Source organism: Dunckerocampus dactyliophorus, chromosome 4 (genome assembly GCF_027744805.1).
Source record: "Dunckerocampus dactyliophorus isolate RoL2022-P2 chromosome 4, RoL_Ddac_1.1, whole genome shotgun sequence".
NCBI lineage: Eukaryota > Metazoa > Chordata > Actinopteri > Syngnathiformes > Syngnathidae > Dunckerocampus > Dunckerocampus dactyliophorus.
This window is the reverse complement of record NC_072822.1, coordinates 28462937-28481929: the sequence shown is the minus strand read 5'-3', so window position 1 is coordinate 28481929 and position 18993 is coordinate 28462937. Positions and strand designations below refer to the sequence as shown.

At 40.5% G+C, this 18993-nt stretch overlaps 1 protein-coding gene across 4 annotated transcripts; it reads left to right on the top strand.

Annotated features, from left to right (window-relative positions):
• Positions 1–29: 29 nt before the first annotated feature.
• On the top strand, positions 30–18653 carry zgc:64051 (leukocyte surface antigen CD53). Of its 4 annotated transcripts, none has more exons than XM_054774628.1 (9): positions 30–47; positions 9799–9980; positions 10512–10596; positions 12330–12518; positions 14055–14129; positions 14203–14304; positions 14385–14495; positions 16145–16228; positions 18347–18644. In XM_054774628.1, the coding sequence occupies exons 3-9, from the start codon at positions 10534–10536 to the stop codon at positions 18416–18418; spliced, it is 696 nt and encodes a 231-aa protein (XP_054630603.1). In that variant the 5' UTR covers positions 30–47; positions 9799–9980; positions 10512–10533; the 3' UTR covers positions 18419–18644. The 4 variants fall into 4 exon arrangements, with proteins under 4 accessions (XP_054630603.1, XP_054630601.1, XP_054630600.1 ...); XM_054774626.1 differs by lacking the exon at positions 30–47 and adding an exon at positions 4309–4423; XM_054774625.1 differs by lacking the exon at positions 30–47 and adding an exon at positions 9403–9549.
• The last annotated feature ends 340 nt before the right edge of the window (positions 18654–18993 follow it).

Genomic DNA, 18993 nt, shown 5'->3' with positions numbered 1-18993 from the left:
TCACACAGATGTCTGCAATCAATTGTATATCTAGGTTACACTTGCAGGTATGTACAGTATGTTGTATATACATTCTATAGTGTTAAGGCTAGGGAGGCTTGCTAAAAAAAAGACATGAGCAACATGTTTGCGCTTGTCAAAGCTCCTCTATATGACAGGAGCGCTGTTTCAAAGGACATACTGGAAAAAAAAATGAGTCAAAGATCCTCCAATAACAAGAGAGCTTCTGTGTTTTTAAGTAACTACTGCAAAAAAAAACTAGAGTAGCGCTCAGACAGCGCAAACCTCCGCCAAGCACCATAGTTCCCCCCGTATTGTGATTCACACCGAGATAATAGTCCTACATTTTTTTATTTTGTAGAACCTATTGGAAACTTGTCCTGTACTTTTTGCTCTGACCATTTTTTGTGAAGTTATATGCACAAATCCCAAAATGGTCCTATTTTGCAATGTTAAAGAATCCTTTAAAAAATTCCTGCATCCAGACGGTGATACAGATCACCCCAAAAATGTATTGAAAATTTTGGGGGTGATCAATAATCGATAATTCCTGAAAATTTCATCCAAATTTATTCAGAACTTTTCAATTTATTTTGAACGCAAACAAACAGATAAATGGCAAAAACTGCGCTTGCACTATTCAAAAGTGCTCTATATGACAGGAGCAGTTGGCTGTTTTTCAGGATGTACTGCAAAAGTGCTAGTCAAAGATCTTCTATATGACAGGAGCACACTGCTGTTTTAAGGATATACTGCAAGTATGCTGGTCAGAGTTCCTCAATATGACAGGAGCAATGTGACATTTTTAAGGACGTACTGTACTGCAAAAACGGTAGTCAAAGATCTGCTATATGGCAGGAGCAATCTGATGTTTTTAAGGACGCACAGTAGTGCAAAATTGTTAGTCAAAGATCCTCAATATGACAGGAGCACTGGGCTGTTTTTGAGGATCTACTGCAAAAAAAAAACAAAAAAAAAAAACACTTGGATGTACTGCAAAAACAGTTGTCAAAGATCCTTTATATGTTTATTTATGTCTTGTTGTAATGAAATGGTCCAGGGGATGTTGCTGTCAAATGTGGCAGTTGAATGGGGTAACCCTCATGCTCGTGTTTGACTGAAGTCATCCAGGTTGGAAAAACAACAGGTGTGATGGAAATGCTGAGCAGGAAATATACTCCATCATTGTGACCACGTTTCACAGCCGGCGTGTTGAAATGGAGAAACAACACCGCAGTGTGCTTGTGGGACATGCAGCTCAGGACATCCTGTGTTCCCCCATCCTTTTTCCGAACGGGCCACATTCCAGGAAATACTGGCCTAAGCGTCGGTTTCTCATGACTGGCAGGACTTTCATCCCAAGTGTTTGTAGTGGGGCAGTCACCAGCACTGTTAGATGGGGACATTTTGTTTTGATTTCAATCTTGTAACTTGTAGAACGACTCACTCACCCTGTCCTACCCCCCACGCAACTCCCCTAGCACATTTACATCGACACGCACTAGTATGAGACTTATTTATGTCTTAAATGGCTTATTTACGCTAATAGGGTATGCTTATTGAGTAGTAGGACTGTCAGTGTGACTATAGGAGTGTTATTTTATGGCTAGAGGTTTCTAATAATGTTAAAACGGTATAATTGTCGTAAACAGGTTTTCTATGCTGAAAGTAGGAAATTTGCTTCTCACACACAGTCGAGTCCGGAACCAATTAACAGCGATAAATGAGGGATTACTTTATATGTAAGCGTATGTTGTTCCTGTGTTCAAAAAAGGATGTTCACATATTGAAACCTTGGGTATGGGTAGCCACATATCTCTGTTGTACATCTCTGCGTGGAGTTTGCACGTTCTCCCCGTGCTTGCGTTTTCTCCGGGTACTCCACCTTCCTCCCACATTCCAAAAACATGCATGTTAGGTTAATTGGCAACGCTAAATTGTCCTTAGGTATGAATGTGAGTGCGAATGATTGTTTGTCTATATGTCCCTGCGACCAGTCCAGGTTGTAGCCCGCCTCCCGCTCAAAAGCAGCTGGGATAGGCTCCAGCATACCCCCGCAACCCTAATGAGAATTAAGTGGCATAGAAAATGCATGAATGTTATCATTGACCTGTTCTGGAAAGAAAACAGGCTTGAGAATTGAGGCTTCTATTACTGTTATTTAATTCACTAAATGACCTCATAGTCATTTCTGCTGCATGGTTATGGGTTCATATGGGTTAAAAGTACGACTTAACTTCCAGGTGCAAGTTTCAAATGCCTTGGAGGAGGCCGACTTATAGATTTAGTCGTTTTTGTCTCCCACCACCTGGTGGTTGGGTAAGGTACTCCAGTCTAAATATAGACATTGGTTCTGTGTAAATGTCTGTGGTGCAGACTTTACAGTCTCTTTCCTGCCTCTTGCTCTTGATGTCGGCTTCAGTTCAGACAAAAAAGCCCAGTTAGCTAGATGTTGCCTGACAGCACACCACTTGCCTTCCAAGAGCAGGTGTTGTCAGTCAAGCCTAAAGTGGTTGTGTTTCTGTGTGCATGTACATGACACACGCCACAACGTTTACATAAGCAAACGCCCAGACAGCTTTGGAGAAACCACCCGGGCTCTGGAGTGGGCGTGTCTTAGGCGGGTGGTGGTGGTCAGCACCTTGATGGGCAACAGCAGAGAGAAGGTCCACATTCCACATTCTTGAAATTCCTTTGCCACAAAGGCAGGATGTGTGTCCTGGCCATGCTGCATCATAGTCAAAGGAGGGTTGGGGGTGCCACTTCGGTAGCTTCCAGCCTGGCCGTGTGCCAACCATTCTTTGGTAGAAAATGCACAGAGACGTGAGTAACGTGAATAAGCGCTCCGTAGTGCCTGTGGTCAGTGCTTTAAAAGTCTAAAAAGTCTGCAATATTCAGACATGTCCTCTACACTTTTTACTCATTCACTGAAGTACATTTATCATGTCAAGTTAATATACTGCAGGTGGAATCCTGCAAAGGTTAGTTGACCTGAACAGAAATACAGCTGGTTCCTGACCAGGTGTGGGCGCCCAACCTGCCCTAATTATTTTGTTAAAACCCTTCATCACTGCAGCTTTCTCTGCCGACTGGATTTGCATAGCTATTTTTAAACTTGCATCAGTCTTGAACCATTTGTGCAATCTGCAGTAAACAATTTCAACAGTTTCCTCGCCGCTTCGGATTTTGTGGCTTCACTTTATCATAGTTTTTCAAAAATATATGAATTAATGAATGAATCATTCTGTTTTGTGATTGATTATGGCCTATTATTAGTAAAAAAAATATGCATATTGAAACACATGTTATGTATTTTGTATGCATAAAAGTGGCAAAATGAAGTCAAATACAAATATAAGGCATTCAGAAGACACATTCCAAGATGTTGTGATGTGTAGTATTTTACACTGGTCACAAGGTGTCAGTAATGTTACATTGATGAGACAGTAACCACCGCAGGAAGTATTGTCAAGAAAACATAAGTAAACAAGGAACAATAACAATGATCTCTTCTAATGTGTGAGTCTATATTATGTCTTATTTTCTCTTATTGTGTCTACTATATTGGGTAATATACGTGACTATACTATAGGTGTGTTATTTCATGTCTATAGGTCTCTAATAATGTTAAAACCCCGATTTAGAAGATTGTAAACACGTTTTCTATACTCCAACTACAAAATATTATACACTCCTGATCAAAATCTTAAGACCAGTTGAAAAATTGCTCGAATTTGCATTTTGCACATTTGGATCTTAATGAGGTTTTAAGTAGAGCTACAATATGCAAAAACAAGAAGGGGGAGTGAGACAAAAAGCACTTTGAAAAAGTAATTTATTGAAAACAACAATTAAACTGAAATAGGCTGTTTATCAGTTGATCAAAAGTTTAAGACCATCGCTCAAAAAATAACAAAAAACTCTCCAAAACAGAACAAAAAATGTTCTCAGTAGGACTCAGTAATGAGTAGCTCCACCGTTCTTGTTAATCACTTCAAAAATTGCTTTGGGCATGCTTGATGCGAGACAGAGTGATGTTCCTCTCCGTGAAGAAGTCCTTGGTCAAGCGAGCATTGTGAACTGCAGCGTTGTCCTGTTGCTTCCTCCAGCACACTGGAACACGTATTCATGTTTTACATGTCGGCAGCAAGCACACATTAAGGTAACTTTGTGGTATGGTGTAGTAGGCTGTGTGAGCTGTGTCCTTGTACATGTCTGTGAAGGCTGCGCCTTGTCCAGAGACGCAATTTAGGCTTCAGCTGCATTCCTCATACTAGTGTCCTTACACAGCTGTTGGTGCCATCATCACGCATCCTTCCACCCTGGATGGCTTCCATTTTTCCTCTATGCACATACTCTTCATGCTGGAGGCACAGACAACCCCCCTCAACCATCATCACCAGCAGAGTATCACATTTCATAGGTAGGAGTATATTACATCATGGTGGATATATTTTCATTTCAATCCCAATGGCAGGGACGGGCACAATTTTGACTTGGTCAAAATGGGATAGCTAAAATTTAGCCTGGGTCCGCACAAGATGGAGTAGATGGATGATGTGTTTGTGTGTACTAATATGTATACTGTATATATATACAGTACAGTCCCTGCACAGATTTGTGGATTTGTTTTTTTAAAAAAAAGAAAAGAAATTGTTTAGATTTTTTCTCCTCCAGCCGTTTTTTCCAGAGAAAAGACATATCATTCACCCTAAGTTGTTGATTTAGAAATACTTAATAGCTGTAAATGTCAAGCATACATGTCCCACTGTTGCATGTTTATGTCTTTATACTTCACTGTTAATGTTTCTTCATGAAGCGTTGACATTCCTCCATCCTGGCATCAGCTCTGTATCAACCTGCTCCACACGTTTGCAATCAAACAAAAACAAGGCAGAAAAATGCGACAACACAGCCAAATATGAAACCTAACGGTACCAAACGCCCCAATGTCCGGTAAAATACGACTTTTCTGCAGAACTTAGTCGCATAAAGCTTGCTTCTCTGTCTCGTCTTTATCACACAGGAACCTTCGTAAACAACCCCCCGACTTTGTTTTTGTATCAATATCCGTATAAACTGGAATATAGATTTTTTTGGGGCGGTCAAAAATAACACGTTAATGGCGGTAACTAATTTATTTCATTAATAACGTTAAATGTTTTTGTGTAATTACCGCATGCACACCAGAGCAAGCACGCCTCTGTTATGACGGTAGCGGCGTTCTCTACTGTGCTTCGAAACAGTGGAGCATCCCCACACAGTCACACCGAGTCTGACGCTCTTTTATAACCTCATTCTGACCCCGAATTTTTCATAATTCAACGTTTTCTGTGACATTTTTCCCATTGAAAATGAATTTCAATGACACGCCCTATTGGTAGAAATTCATTTTACATTGTAACATTCTGTTTATTGTGTGCACGGTGGCTGGCGCAGGTTGTAGTGTGGGCGTCTCCCAACCCGATGGTTGCTTGTTTGATCCTCATTAGGTGAATAGATTTCGACACATTTCTATAATAGTTCAACATTCAGTTTATCTTCAGCTTCACACACGTCATCTAGTTTCAAATTAGCTTTGCAAATCCACTGTGTTCTTTGCTTTTTGAGAGGTCTTGAAGAGCAAGAGTGAAAATAGGGGTCACAAGAGAGCACGACAGGGTTGCAAAATGTCACACAAACTTATTCTGGCTGCTCACAATCTGACAAACAGAACAACAGCAAAAAATGAGGTTGCAGGGAGAGCAATCCACACTGATGCTGGCTTTCTCCTCACTGAATCTGAGGTTTCCTAAACTGTATATTGCCTATTTACTACCGTGGAATAAACAAACAAAACATTTCAAAGGGACTTTAGTGTGGGAGCTGCCGGTATGGCCGACCGACAGAGAGTGTCCTGTTAGCGGCGGGGAAAAGTGGCACCTCTACACAGCACTGCCTGTGATTCAGCGGGGAAAATGTTATCACAGTCAAGGCGTAAACAGAAAACGTTCCAGGTCTCCCCTTCGAGAACTGGGACACAAACGCATAAAAGCTTACTGTGCCCGAAGTGACTGGAAAGCAGTACGCAGCAAATAGAAATGAAGTCACATTTGATGGAGAAATGACAGCATGGGCGTCATTTCCTTTAGCATGGCAGTGTGACGGTTTCATCACCACTTTAACCCTTTCTAATTTCGCCTCACAAGTCGTTCTCAAAGCTGTCCTTGAAACAGTTGGAGTTGAGGTACGGTTCTTTTGAAAGCAAGCAAGCTGATTTTTTCTCTCCAACAGACAGTCTGTCTAAGTCAGGTGTGTCCACAGTGTGGCCAGGGGGCCATTTGTGGCCTGTGGCTGTTTTTTATTTTTTATTTGCTCACAGCACATTCTAAAAATAAAATTTAACAAAACAACCAAAAAAAAACCAGCAAAAATGGAAAAATCAGCAGTCAAATATTAAGAGAAAAATGTTCTAATCTAACAAGAAAAGTCATAATTTAACGAGAATATCATATTAGTATTATGAGGAAAAGTAACATCATTTTAGTAGCATAAAGTTGAATTATTAAAGAAAAAAATGCTTTTTTAAGTCGTAATTTTATGAAAAACAAAACAAAGCAACTAATAAAGTTGTCATTTTTGGAAAATTAAGTTACGGGAAAAAGTGATAATGTTACGAGAATAAAGTCCAAACACTATGAGGAAAAATAAAGTCATAATTATGAAAAGAACATTTACAAGAACAAAGTAGAAAATAGTTGGGGGGGAAAAGAAAACAAAAAAAAACAGCAGAAATGGAAAAAAGATGTAATTTTACAAGAATAAAGTCAAAATATTAAGCAAAAAAAAGTTGGAAAAATGTTGTAATTTTACCTGAATAAACTCGTCATATTATGAGGAAAAATTATTTGAATGAAATATTATAGAAAAAATATTATTTTTTTTTAAAGTTGTAATATTATGAAAAACAAAACTTTTTGGAAAATCTTATAATATTATGGGAATAAAGTCATGATGTTCTGAAAATCCAATTTACCAAGATTATTGAAGAACACAGTTACAATATTTGGACATTTAAAAACAGGAAAAATGGGGGGCGGGGGGGGGGGGGGGGACATTCGTACTAATAATATGCTCATTTATCATTCACCTATATCACAAAGCTGAGATGCAGTTTTTTTTCGTGAAACATACTGCATATCTTTTTAGCATATCTTTACAAAATATTAAAGTGACCCTTGGATCCTTTCATTTTCCAGTCTGTGGCCCACGGGGGGAAAAAAACTTGGACACCCCTGGTCTAAGTGCTACTGGGGGTTTGGATAAACTGAAAAACAAGGATATTTTTGGGGGGTTTTCTATATTTTTTTAAGACAAGCGTCATCAAAATAACTAATTTGTATGTATGGACTGGAAAACACATTGGCGCTACAATGTTACTACAAACATGGAGTATTTTACAAGGGTTTTTCTAAAGTTAGGATTAGATGTTCTTAAGGTGTTCCAATTGGAGACCATTGGACACACTTTTTTGAGTTTTCATGAACTCCATGCAAACAAAACTCCATGGCTTCCTGACACCCAATCTTGTCTTGCAACACCGTTTGGTCATCGGTCATCAAAAAAAAAAACATTTAAAAGCGTGACATTGGTCCACGTTTTCTGTTGACTCGGCTAGCGCTAAGGACTGTGGAAGCTCGTGCTAACCTCGCCAAACAAACTTTTGCCTGTCACGGAACACAACTGTGGTGCGTTCAAGGACCGCTGAACAAAGAGAAAAAACAGTGGAGGAAAAAACATAATCAGTGAAGTTTCATGACATAAACTTCGCTTTCCAAAAGTGGTACATGGATGGTGTATATTTGACCTGTGTTATCACATATTTAAAAATGATAACCCACTTATGGCGAATAAGATGGGAATGAGACCAAAAATCCACACACTGTACTGAATTGCAACTGTGCAGTGATACACCATATAGGTAAAAATGAATATATTATAAATGTATGGCCATTATTTACATACATTTTGTCTCATTGTTGGACAATAAGGTAAGGGGAGAGGGCAAACACGGTTGTGTACAAAAAGACAGGCGGACAAACGACGTCAACCACAACAGAGAGATCACTCAAACCTGCAATAAAAGCCTGTTGTTCTGCTGATCAAGTCTGGCGCTTGTGTGTCTCACCCAAGATTACAGTAACATTACTGACACCTAGTGGTTAACGTAGAGTACTACATATCACATCTTTGAATGCGTCTTCTGTATGCCTTATATTTGTATTTGACGTCATTTAGTCATTTCTGTGCTTGAAAAAGCTTAATTTAGGCAAAAAATCCATAACATTTGCTTAAATATGCAATTTGTTTACTCATAATAGGGCGTATTCAACCACGAAACATCATATTTTAATAATTAAAATAGTTTTTAATAATCGTAATATTAAAATAGTGAAGCCGCGTGGGGCCGCACGGTGGTCTAGTGGTTAGCACGTTGGCCAATACAGGAACAGCCTGGAGATCGGGAAGACCTGGGTTCGATTCTCCCTTGGGCATTTCTGTGTGGAGTTTGCATGTTCTCCCCGTGTGCGCGTGGGTTTTCTCCGGGCACTCCGGCTTCCTCCCACATTCCCAAAAACATGCAGGTGAGGTTAATTGGAGACTCTAAATTGTCCATAGGTATGAATGTGAGTGTGAATGGTTGTTTGTCTATATGTGCCCTGATTGGCTGGCGACCAGTCCAGGGTGTACATGTCGCCCAAAGTCAGCTGGGATAGGCTCCAGCATGCCCCCGCGACCCTAATGAGGATGAAGCGGTATAGAAAATGGATGGATGGATGAAGCCGCGAAATTGGAAGCACAAAACGGCAAGAGATGACTGTACATGCACCCTATCTTTGTGTAAAAGTCTCTCCAGCTGGTGCTGCTGCTGTCAAAACATACAAAAAAAGGAAGGATGGCAGATTTACGAGCACCTTCCAGCTCACACGTGCTCCCACCTCTTTAGGATGAGGTGAGCGCTGCAAGCGCCTCCGCATACATTATGACATTTCTCTGTATTTTATTGTGGGATTATCAAGATGATGTCACACCTACATTAAAGACATTACACTGGCTGTAGAAAGTCGTGGGGTATTATCATTGTTTCTGCTTAGGCTGCTGCCCCCACAACCTGGATAAGCGGAGGAAGATGGATGGACATTTTAATCTAAATAGTGACGCGTCACTGCCTCCCTCTTCTGGACAAAACGAGCTACTGCTATTAACCCATAAGAATCCAGAGCCATTTATGATGGCGGGGGACAAACGTGCCCTCTGCACTTTTTCAAAAGGTCCCGTGCAGTTTTTAACTGTCCAAAAACAATGTTGCGCTATATTAAAAGGAGATAGGTCAAGCACGAGCACCGAAAACAGACACTTAAACTGAAGCCTGTATCCCTTAAGAGCTCATCAATTGGCTCTGCGCTTTCATGCTAACGTTTGATTGGCTGCCACTCCATGAGTGTCTGGACCAGCACAGTGGTTTTTTGCTAGTTGGCCAGGAGTACAAGTTGGTGTTCATCTGCTACTGTAATTTGCTAACACGTTGATTTGTTCTCATTCATTTGCAGTAACATCTGTTTCTGTGTGTTTGTGTTTGGACAGGATGATATCATCTTTAATATTTGTCCAGTTCTTTGATGTCTTTGACAACAAAGTACTTTGGCTTCCTCCATTGAAATCAATGTAGCCGTAGATAGTTAGCCTTGATTGTTCTCCTGCTTTCTTAAGTGGAGTGCTTCAGCAATGCTGTTTTGTGTTTTGTTTTTTTTTGTACAGGGTGCCACTGAAGCTGGAAGCGCTGCTGTGTTATTTTCTCGCTCACACCCGATATAACGAAAGAGGAAGTCACGCTGAAAGCCCTGTGAAGCACGACACAGTCGGCAAAAAGAAGGGGAAGTGGAAAGCAGCAGCAGCAGCAGAGTTCACCCGAACGCGATAAATATCTCCTTCACGGACGGGTAAGGTCTCCCTTTGTTTGGAGTCTTTGAAGAAAAATTATAGATAGGTTTTTTTAATCATCATAAATGAGATATATTTATGATATATGTGACTTCTAAAGAAAAATAGCATTGTATTTTCACATATTTGCGCAACTAAGTAGTGTACTTGTGCAAATTGTCCTCTATAATGTTTTAGATTCTTCTCTAAGTATGTTATTATTATTATTATTAGCCAAAGTTAAGACTAGATTTTCATTTTTTTTGTCTCAGGTTCATGTTTTGATTTGAAGTTTATTTGACACTTGTGGAAATTCCAACATCTCCACATCCGAGCAATGTTAACAGCAGTAAAAGGTCATACGACGTGTAAAACATGTATTTTTAAAGAGTTTGTTTGTAAACTAGGGAGGACAGACAGGAAATGAGTCAGAACGCCCGACCTCGCATCTTGCCTGTTAATGTTGCATCGTCACAGCTGTTGTGGCATACGATTCACGTTGTATCGTCACAACGATGTTCTCTTTTTGCTTTGTCGTCATCTTGTTTCAGGTTTTCACGGAAACGTCTCGCCATGACCAACGGCTGCCTAAAGTGCTTAAAGTACACCATGTGTGTCGCCAACTTCCTTTGTTTTGTACGTACAAATACTACAACTTTCATCAGTACATACAAAGCATACTTCATTGTAAAGAGAAGTACTACTAAATATCTGATTCACTTCCTTAACCGAAAAGAATCCTCAACCATTTCCTGTAGCACACACACGATACAAAACTTGTCGTGGGGGTAAGGCAGTCTGTGAGTAATTGAAGCAGTCATGAAAATGCCTACAGTGGAACCTCGGTCAGCGTACGCCCCGGTTAGCGGGTTTTTTTGTTTTGGTTTAAATCAAAAATGTACGGCAAAATTTTGCCTATGTTTCCGTACATTTTCCAGTTAGCATACAATATGACGCGCGTCTTGTCGTGTTAAAATACACTGCATGAGTCCAGCGTCCTTGTTACCAGCTTGCTAATACATGGAAACAGGAAGTGTGAGTCAGCACCGTTTCCCGTCTATGATGTCATCAGTGGTTGAGTCTGTAGATCTTTGCTCACAGTTACGCCACAAGTCTAGAATTTTACATGCATCAAGCAATTCTAAATGCATAGAAATGACCAACGAAAGGGTAAATGAATATTTAAGGTTGCTTTTACCTTCATTGAAGATGTGATCGTTGGCAAAGACACGGTGTGGCACAGGGATCAACACGGACACCATCTTGGTGTTTTGCTATGAGTTATTTCTTGAATTCAGTAGCGTTTCTCTCCTTCTTTATTAAAATGCTGGCACTTGCAACTTTCTTTGGCTCTGTTGCGGGTTATTGAGGAGACTGGAGACTTGGAGACTGGAGGTGAGAAACACTATTCAAGAAATAACTCATGACAAAACACAAAAGGTGGTGTCTGTGTTGATCTCGCTGCCACATCGTGTCTTTGGCAACAATCATGTCTTTAATGAAGGTAAAAGTAACCTGAAATGTTCATTTATCCCTTTCATTCATCATTTATATGGATTTAGAATTGTTTCCTGCATGTAAAACTGTAATTTTAAACTGTAAAAACTTGTTTTGCGTTAACATTTTTGGCTTTCTAGAACGGATGAATTGGATTTACATGATTTCTTATGGGAAAAATGTATTCACTTAGAGTACGTTTCGGTTTCAGTCAGACCTTCTGCAACGGGTTCATGACGCTAACCAAGGTTCTACTTCTTTTGCGTCTCACATCAACTACGGTGCGTTCAAAGTGCTCAGCGTTTGATGAAAAAACATTCTCAGAGAAGCATAAAGACATCCATCCATCGCGAGGGTATGCTGGAGCCTATCCCAGTTGAGAGGGGTACACACTGGACTGGTCGCAGGGCACATATAGACAAACAACCTTTCACACTCACATTCAGAATTAACCTAACATTCATGTTTTTGGAATGTGGGAGGAAACGGGAGTACCCGGAGAAAACCCACGCATGCACGGGGAGAACATGCAAACTCCACACAGATGACCAACGGGGATTCGAACCCATGTCTTCCCGATCTCCTGGCTGTGTGGCCAACATGCTAACTACTCAGCCACATTACATATTTATTTCTTTTGGCCTGCATAAAGACATAAACATGTACAAATGTGTGTCTTTAACAGTGATACATGTATGATGTACACTTTTTTATAAACTACTCACGGTGAATGAGACATGTTTGTTTTCTGAAAAAATAGCTTTGGACTATAAATTGGAGAATTTGCGAGGGAATGATGAATCACGAATGTGCGGGGATCCGACTGTACGCCGCTTAGGGACAAGTTTGATATTTCATGATGTGCCTTTCAGATATCCGGCGTGGCTGTGTTGGGTTTCGGCGTCTACATGATGGTAAACTTCAAACTGACAGCTATCACGCCTTCGCTGGCCAACTTCAATCTGGCCAACATGCTGCTGATCAGCGGCATCATCATCACGTGCGTTTCCTTCCTGGGCTTCCTGGGCGCTCTGAAGGAAAACCGCTGCCTGTTGTTGACGGTACCGCACGCATATGAAGTACATCTTCATAGAGATGCTCTTTTATTGGTGAACAGTCAAGTCGAACCTTGCTTTTTCTTAGTAACTCTTTCCAAAACGTCTTGTGAAAACCAAAACGTACAAATGTTTCCAATATGTATGTATATACAGTATGTGTTTATATTATATAATATATACCGTATATGTATTTTAGAGCACTCGTTTATGAAATACATTTAAATATCAAATACATTTAAATATCATATAACATATAGCAGGGGTGTTCAAAGTGCGGACTGGGGGCTATTTGCAGCCCGCAGCAATATACAGTGTTTTCTTACTGGCCCGCAGTACATTCTAAAAATATAAATTTAAAATAAAAAAAACAGCAAAAATGGGGAAAAAAATTGCAGCTATTTTACAAGCATCAAATAAAAATATGAAAAGAAAAAAAATTGTAATCCAACGAGAAAGTCACTTTTTTTTTTTTTGCAAGAATACACGTAATATTATGAGGAAAAATAATGTCATTTTTAGTAGCATAGAGTTGAACTATTCAAGAAATGTTATTTTTAAAAGTCGTAATCAAAATGAAGTTTGAATTTTTGGAAAATTTGGTTGTGGAAAGAAGAATATTCGAGTAAAGTGAAACTATACACAGTCATAATATTATGAAAAGAAAATTTACTAGGATTATTTAAGAAGAAATATTTGGAAAATAAATGGGGGGGAAAAAAGCAACAAACAAAAAGCATCATATTTACAAAATATTAAAGTGGCCCTCGCATCCTTTGATTTTTCACCATGTAGCCCTCGCCGGAAAACATTTGGACACGCCCAATATACAGTATGACATCATAGAAATAATATTAAATAAAATAATACAAATAATCCATTCATTCATTTTCTATGCCGCTTATCCTCACTAGGGCCGCGGGTATGCTGGAGCCTATCCCAGCTGAATTTGGGCAAGAGGCGGAGTACACCCTGGACTGCTCGCCAGCCAATCGCAGTAATACAAACATCATCAAATAAAACAATCAAATTTGATATATCTTAAGTTGTTTGGAAACCACTACGTTTCTTCAAAATGATCCAATCAGATCAGGGATATGATGCACTATTGTCAAGGGAAAATCTGCTGCTGAGTCCAAAATAGACGAGACAAGTTCTTTGAGAATAGTGAGAGGTACAATTGAATAAAACTTGCATGCAAGGAGACAAATCAATACAACCTGAACAGACGGGTTCTGGAGAAAATGCCTGACAATTCACATTAGTGACTATATTCGAGGGGAGATCTCCTCCCGTGAGGAACAGAGACGATGAAGGGCAGACTCACATGCCTCGACGCCAGACTATTTGCATCAGGTGATAAGCATGGGGAGGACTTGTTTTTGGAGGCAAGAGGCCTCTAGCCTCAAGCAGATAGCAATCATAGCGAGTCAGTGTGACATGCATGTGTATCATAACAGCAATACATGCAGCTGGTGTATCATTTCTTGTAAACGGTTAAAAGCTGCAGAGCTGAAAGAGTAAACTTGTGTGTGTTGTCAGTTCTTCCTGATGCTCTTCTTCCTTCTGCTGGTGGAGCTGACAGCTGCATGCTTACTTCTGATGTATGAGCACGAGGTAAGGCCCCGCCCGGCGCGCACATGCACAAACACGTACGCGCACATGACTCGCACGCGGCCTCATGGTTTAGATCGCGGCGTGGGTGGAGAATGACCTGAACAAAGGTTTGGAGAAGGCAAAAGGAGAAGACCCCAAGGAGTTCCTCAGCGAGTGGGATCTGGTTCAGGAAATGGTGGGACATGAAATACTCCCAACAAACCCTTCTTGTCATTGCAGTCTCTGATGAACGTCTTTCCCTGAATCTTCTTCTAGTTTGATTGCTGCGGGGTTCACAATGCGTCAGACTGGGGAGACAATGTCCCCAAATCCTGCTGCCTCAACGAAGTACGGAGTACTTCACAGTGTCAAACGTACAGACTCAAGGTACACACTCACCACCTTTAACTCATTCAATACCAAAGACGTACTTATACGTTTTTATAAATCCTAACGCCCGATCCCAAAGACGTATTTATACGTCTTTTGCGTTTTTTTGCGTGAGAGGCAAAAAGAGGTGATCACGCAACTGCACAGTAAAAGATGTCACTTTTTAGAGGCAGTTTTAAGCCATAAAAACGGCCACAAGGTGGCAGAAGTGCATTTGATAAGCTCGTTTGCATGTAAAAACACACTCGACAGCAAGGAGGAAGTGGAAGAGCATGGAGGAGTGTAGCGTGCAGAAAGTTACGTATCGTCGGGACATTTTAACACATACGCACGCAGTTTAGTTGCAAATGTGAAAATTGTAAATATTTGTTGGCGTTATCAAACTGAAACTTACATATGTTCTACTGCTGATTACTAAATAATGGAAAACGGTAGAAACTAACAATTTTTCCTGCTGAAAGACGAGTCTTATCTTTCATTTGGTAGGTTCCATGTTTATATAGCCATAGAACACAATATTCTGTGTGCCTTGAAAAAACAAAATGATCAATATGGCCGCTACTGAAGGGGTTGTCTTTTGACAAATGGAATGAGTAAAACACACAATATTCCTCTATGAAGCAGAATATTGTAAATATGGTGACCCCTTTTTAGGTGATTTTAATGTCAAAATGAAAGTACAGTAATCCCTCGCCACTTCGCGCTTCGAATGTCGTGGCTTCACTCTTTGTTTTTTCACAAAGATATGAATGAATAAATCATGCTGTTTCACGGTTGAATACGGAGCCAAAAAAGATGCACAAACAAATTGTATGTATATTTTTGCCTCAATTAAGGATCCATCCATCCATCCATCCATCTTCTATACCGCTTCCCCTCATGGGGGCATGCTGGAGCCTATCCCAGCTGACTTCGGGCAACAGGCGGGGTACACCCTGGACTGGTCATTTCAAGCATAATGGCTAAATGAACTCAATATATACGTATATGTAGTATTCTACACTGGTCACTAGGTGTCAGTAATGTTACTGTAATGTTGGCTGAGACACACAAGCACCAGACTTGATCGCCAAAACAACAGGCTTTTATTGCAGGTTTGAATGATCTCACAACAGGCACAACAATCCCTAACATGCGCTACTGCTGTGGTCGTAACCCACGTTGGGCTAAAACTTAACTCTGATCCCCCAACGTCACTTCCTGTCCACCCCCACTCAGCTCCCCTAGGGAACACATTTATAGCAACACACACACGAGTACAAGTCTTATTTATGTCTACTAAACTGGGTAATAGGGGTGTAAAAGCGGCAATAAGTGTTATGTCATCTTTAGAGGGCTCTAATCATGCTAAAAAACATATTTAGAAGGATGTAAACATGATTTCTTTGGCATAACTACTAAAATATTCCATTTATAAATAAGGAATCCTACTTTTGGGAAATGCGCTTATCACGGAACCAATTAACCACGATAAACGGGTCACCGCAAAAGGACCTTCATTCAGAATTGGCAATCTGAAAAGAAGTCTCATAGGTTTTCACAATATTTGCTACACTCTGATGAATACATGAATATTGTGTGCATGGAAACGTACTGATGGATGGCAGCAGTTCGAGTGTAAAACACACTTTGCTTTTGGCTTGCAGGGCTGTTTGGACACGCTGAAAAACTGGTTTGAAGAAAATTTCCTCAGCACTGGGATTTCTGTGATTGTCCTTTGCATTATCGAGGTAAAGTAACATTGTTTTTAACGCAAAAGGAACACCACAAAAGAGCTACAAGGAAAGCTAGCATAACCAGCATCAAGAGGATTTGAACTTCGGGATGCTCCAATCAGGGTTTAATGTTGCTGACGCAAATAGCAGTCATCCACGAGTGAAATCGCCTGATACCATCACATAAAAGTGTCAATTTTGACTTTTTCTATTGGTTATATATGAAAAAGGGAACCATAGAATCAGTTTCATTTAGACAAAAACATTTGACTTATTTTTTCAAGAGAACATATCGCTGGTGAAACTTACAGAGGATGAGAGTTTGGACGTGAGATCGAGTGCGTTGGTGGAGGTCTAGCAGGACTTCCAGTAGCACGTAGGTGGGTTCCAAGTGAGAGGGCAGCCGGCGAACACGTTGTCTTCCGCCGCTGACGAAGGATGGTCATCTCGTTCAGTTAATTCAATTCTTTTTTAGGGTTATTTGCTTTAGACTTGTGACTGCCAAGCACACACGGGCGAGTGCCCAGCGTTGGCTACATTACTGCCTTTTGACTGTTGATCACGTGGTGAGCCTGGAAAACTCACCATCCTCCGACAAGTGTTTGTTCTTCAAGCGGCGTATTAAATGAAAGCTTTATAACGTGACACCCCGGCCAGATATTTTTCGTGGCATGTTTTGCAGGGTCCAAAATGTATATGACTCACACAAACGGCAGGGAAGCCCCACACGGCAGACATGATTGTTTTGGGTTTGGCACGCCTTTGCAGTGTGAAGGAAAGGAAGGCATGCAGCAATAGTACAAGCCAGAGGTGATCGATGATGTGCTTTTTCACTGAAATCGGACGATTTTGATCGGTGGCCGATCGATCAGCGCATCCCTACTTTAAATGTGTCCTATACAGTTTAGTGCTGGACTTGAACTCATCAACTCCCCTAAGTGGCATATAGGAAATATAATGGAGTGGTTCAAATATCCACACAAGCTTATCGATAGCTACAAAATAAATAAAATACATCGTTACAAGGCCAAAAATGATAAGACATTCACTCCCATGATGAGTTTTCTCTTAAGGCAACATCTGCTCTGGTGTTTTTCAAACTTGACTGGTTCTCGTTCCTGTTTTTCTACCTCATATAGCGACTGGAAAGAAATAGCACATCACAACACAATGACAAAGCTTAACTGCCCACAAATTCATCAGACGCAACTTGTAAAAAAATGGAAAGGCAAATAAAAAAAAAAGAAAAGCCTAAAGACTGAAACTAAAAGCTAAAGTGTCGATGATCATGTAAGGCTGTGTCTCTAATGGTATACAGTAATCCCTTGAATCCCGTGAATTTACGTGAAGTAGGCTCTCTTATTTATAAATTGAATATTTTTGTAGTTAAAAGCATAGAAAAGCTGTTTAAAACCTAAACACACCTTTTATCATTATTGAAGCCCTCTAGACATGAAATAACATCCCTATAGTCACCTTTACACTCCTATTACCCAATATAGTCAACATACAAAGAGAAAATAAGACAAATAAGACTCACGCTTGTGTGTGTGGCTTTAAATGTGTTCTGGTGCCGGGGGGAACTGTGGGTGAGGCGGACAGCAAGAGACGTCAGAGGACACCTAGTGACCAGTGTAGAGATCACGTCGTCTTTGAATGAGTCTTCTGAATGCCTTATATTTGTATTTTACTTCGTTTAGCCATTTTTATGCTTTTTAAATAATTTCTAATGTGTCAATAACAAATAGGTCATATTCAACCACAAAACAGCATGATTTATTAATATATTTTTGAAAAACCGTGATAGAGTGAAGCTGCAAAATTAGAAGGGCGAAGTGACAAGGAATTACTGTACGTGCGTCAGTACACTTCCATCAGTGCACTGTTTGCTCCTCAGCTGCCATTATTTCAAGTTAGTCCCTCCCCTTCCACTGCGTAGCCAAGATGGCAGCTATTGACGATGGTAAGGGTCCATCACTGCACATTCACCATTTTGGCCTCTTTGAGTGCAGTATCCGAGTCCCGACAGTGTACCGCATTTTGCAGTGTAAAGTTCTAAGTATGCAAGTGTGCCATTTGCCTGAGATGTTGAGGTCTGTCCAGACTAACAGTTGTCGTGTGTTTTGTTGCCAGGTGTTAGGGATGTGCTTCGCCATGACGCTCTTCTGCCACATCAGCAGATCTGGACTGGGCTACAAGTTGTAGAGCAACGTGTTCATTGTTATACACCTGTGTCCTAACATTGTGTAACATCAAGTGTTCCATATGCCCGAGGTTGTAATCTTGTGTGAAACTGGAAGTAAGTTTAAGGAAAAGTTTGTCACATGTAGCTTGAAGGTTATCTGGTTTAATTACAATGCATTCACGTGTATGCAACGTGTAATAAATATCCTCCATTTGGTGTCTTTTCATATTGCTTATTTAGTGTGTTGTCACTCAAACGACTTCCCCCTTTTTATACCGTGAGTAAATAGGAACTCATTTTGGTGAACACAGAAAAAAAATGTCGGTTGTGTTCCAATTCGCGCACTTCCATACTTTCTCTTCGCCTTCACACTGAGGAGGTACAAAATGCAGTACACGGATGTACGCACCCGCAATAGCGGATATCTTGGCTACGACGAGGAAGACGCTCCATACCTTCTGTCACTCCGCAATACGTACCTAGAACGCAGTCGGTCCCGCGCATCCGCAAGGACTACGTCTCTTTCTCTAGCTATTTTTTACGACAGCGCTTCTGCGACGTCACGTGCTGTAGTAGTTTTTTTAAATGTATAAAC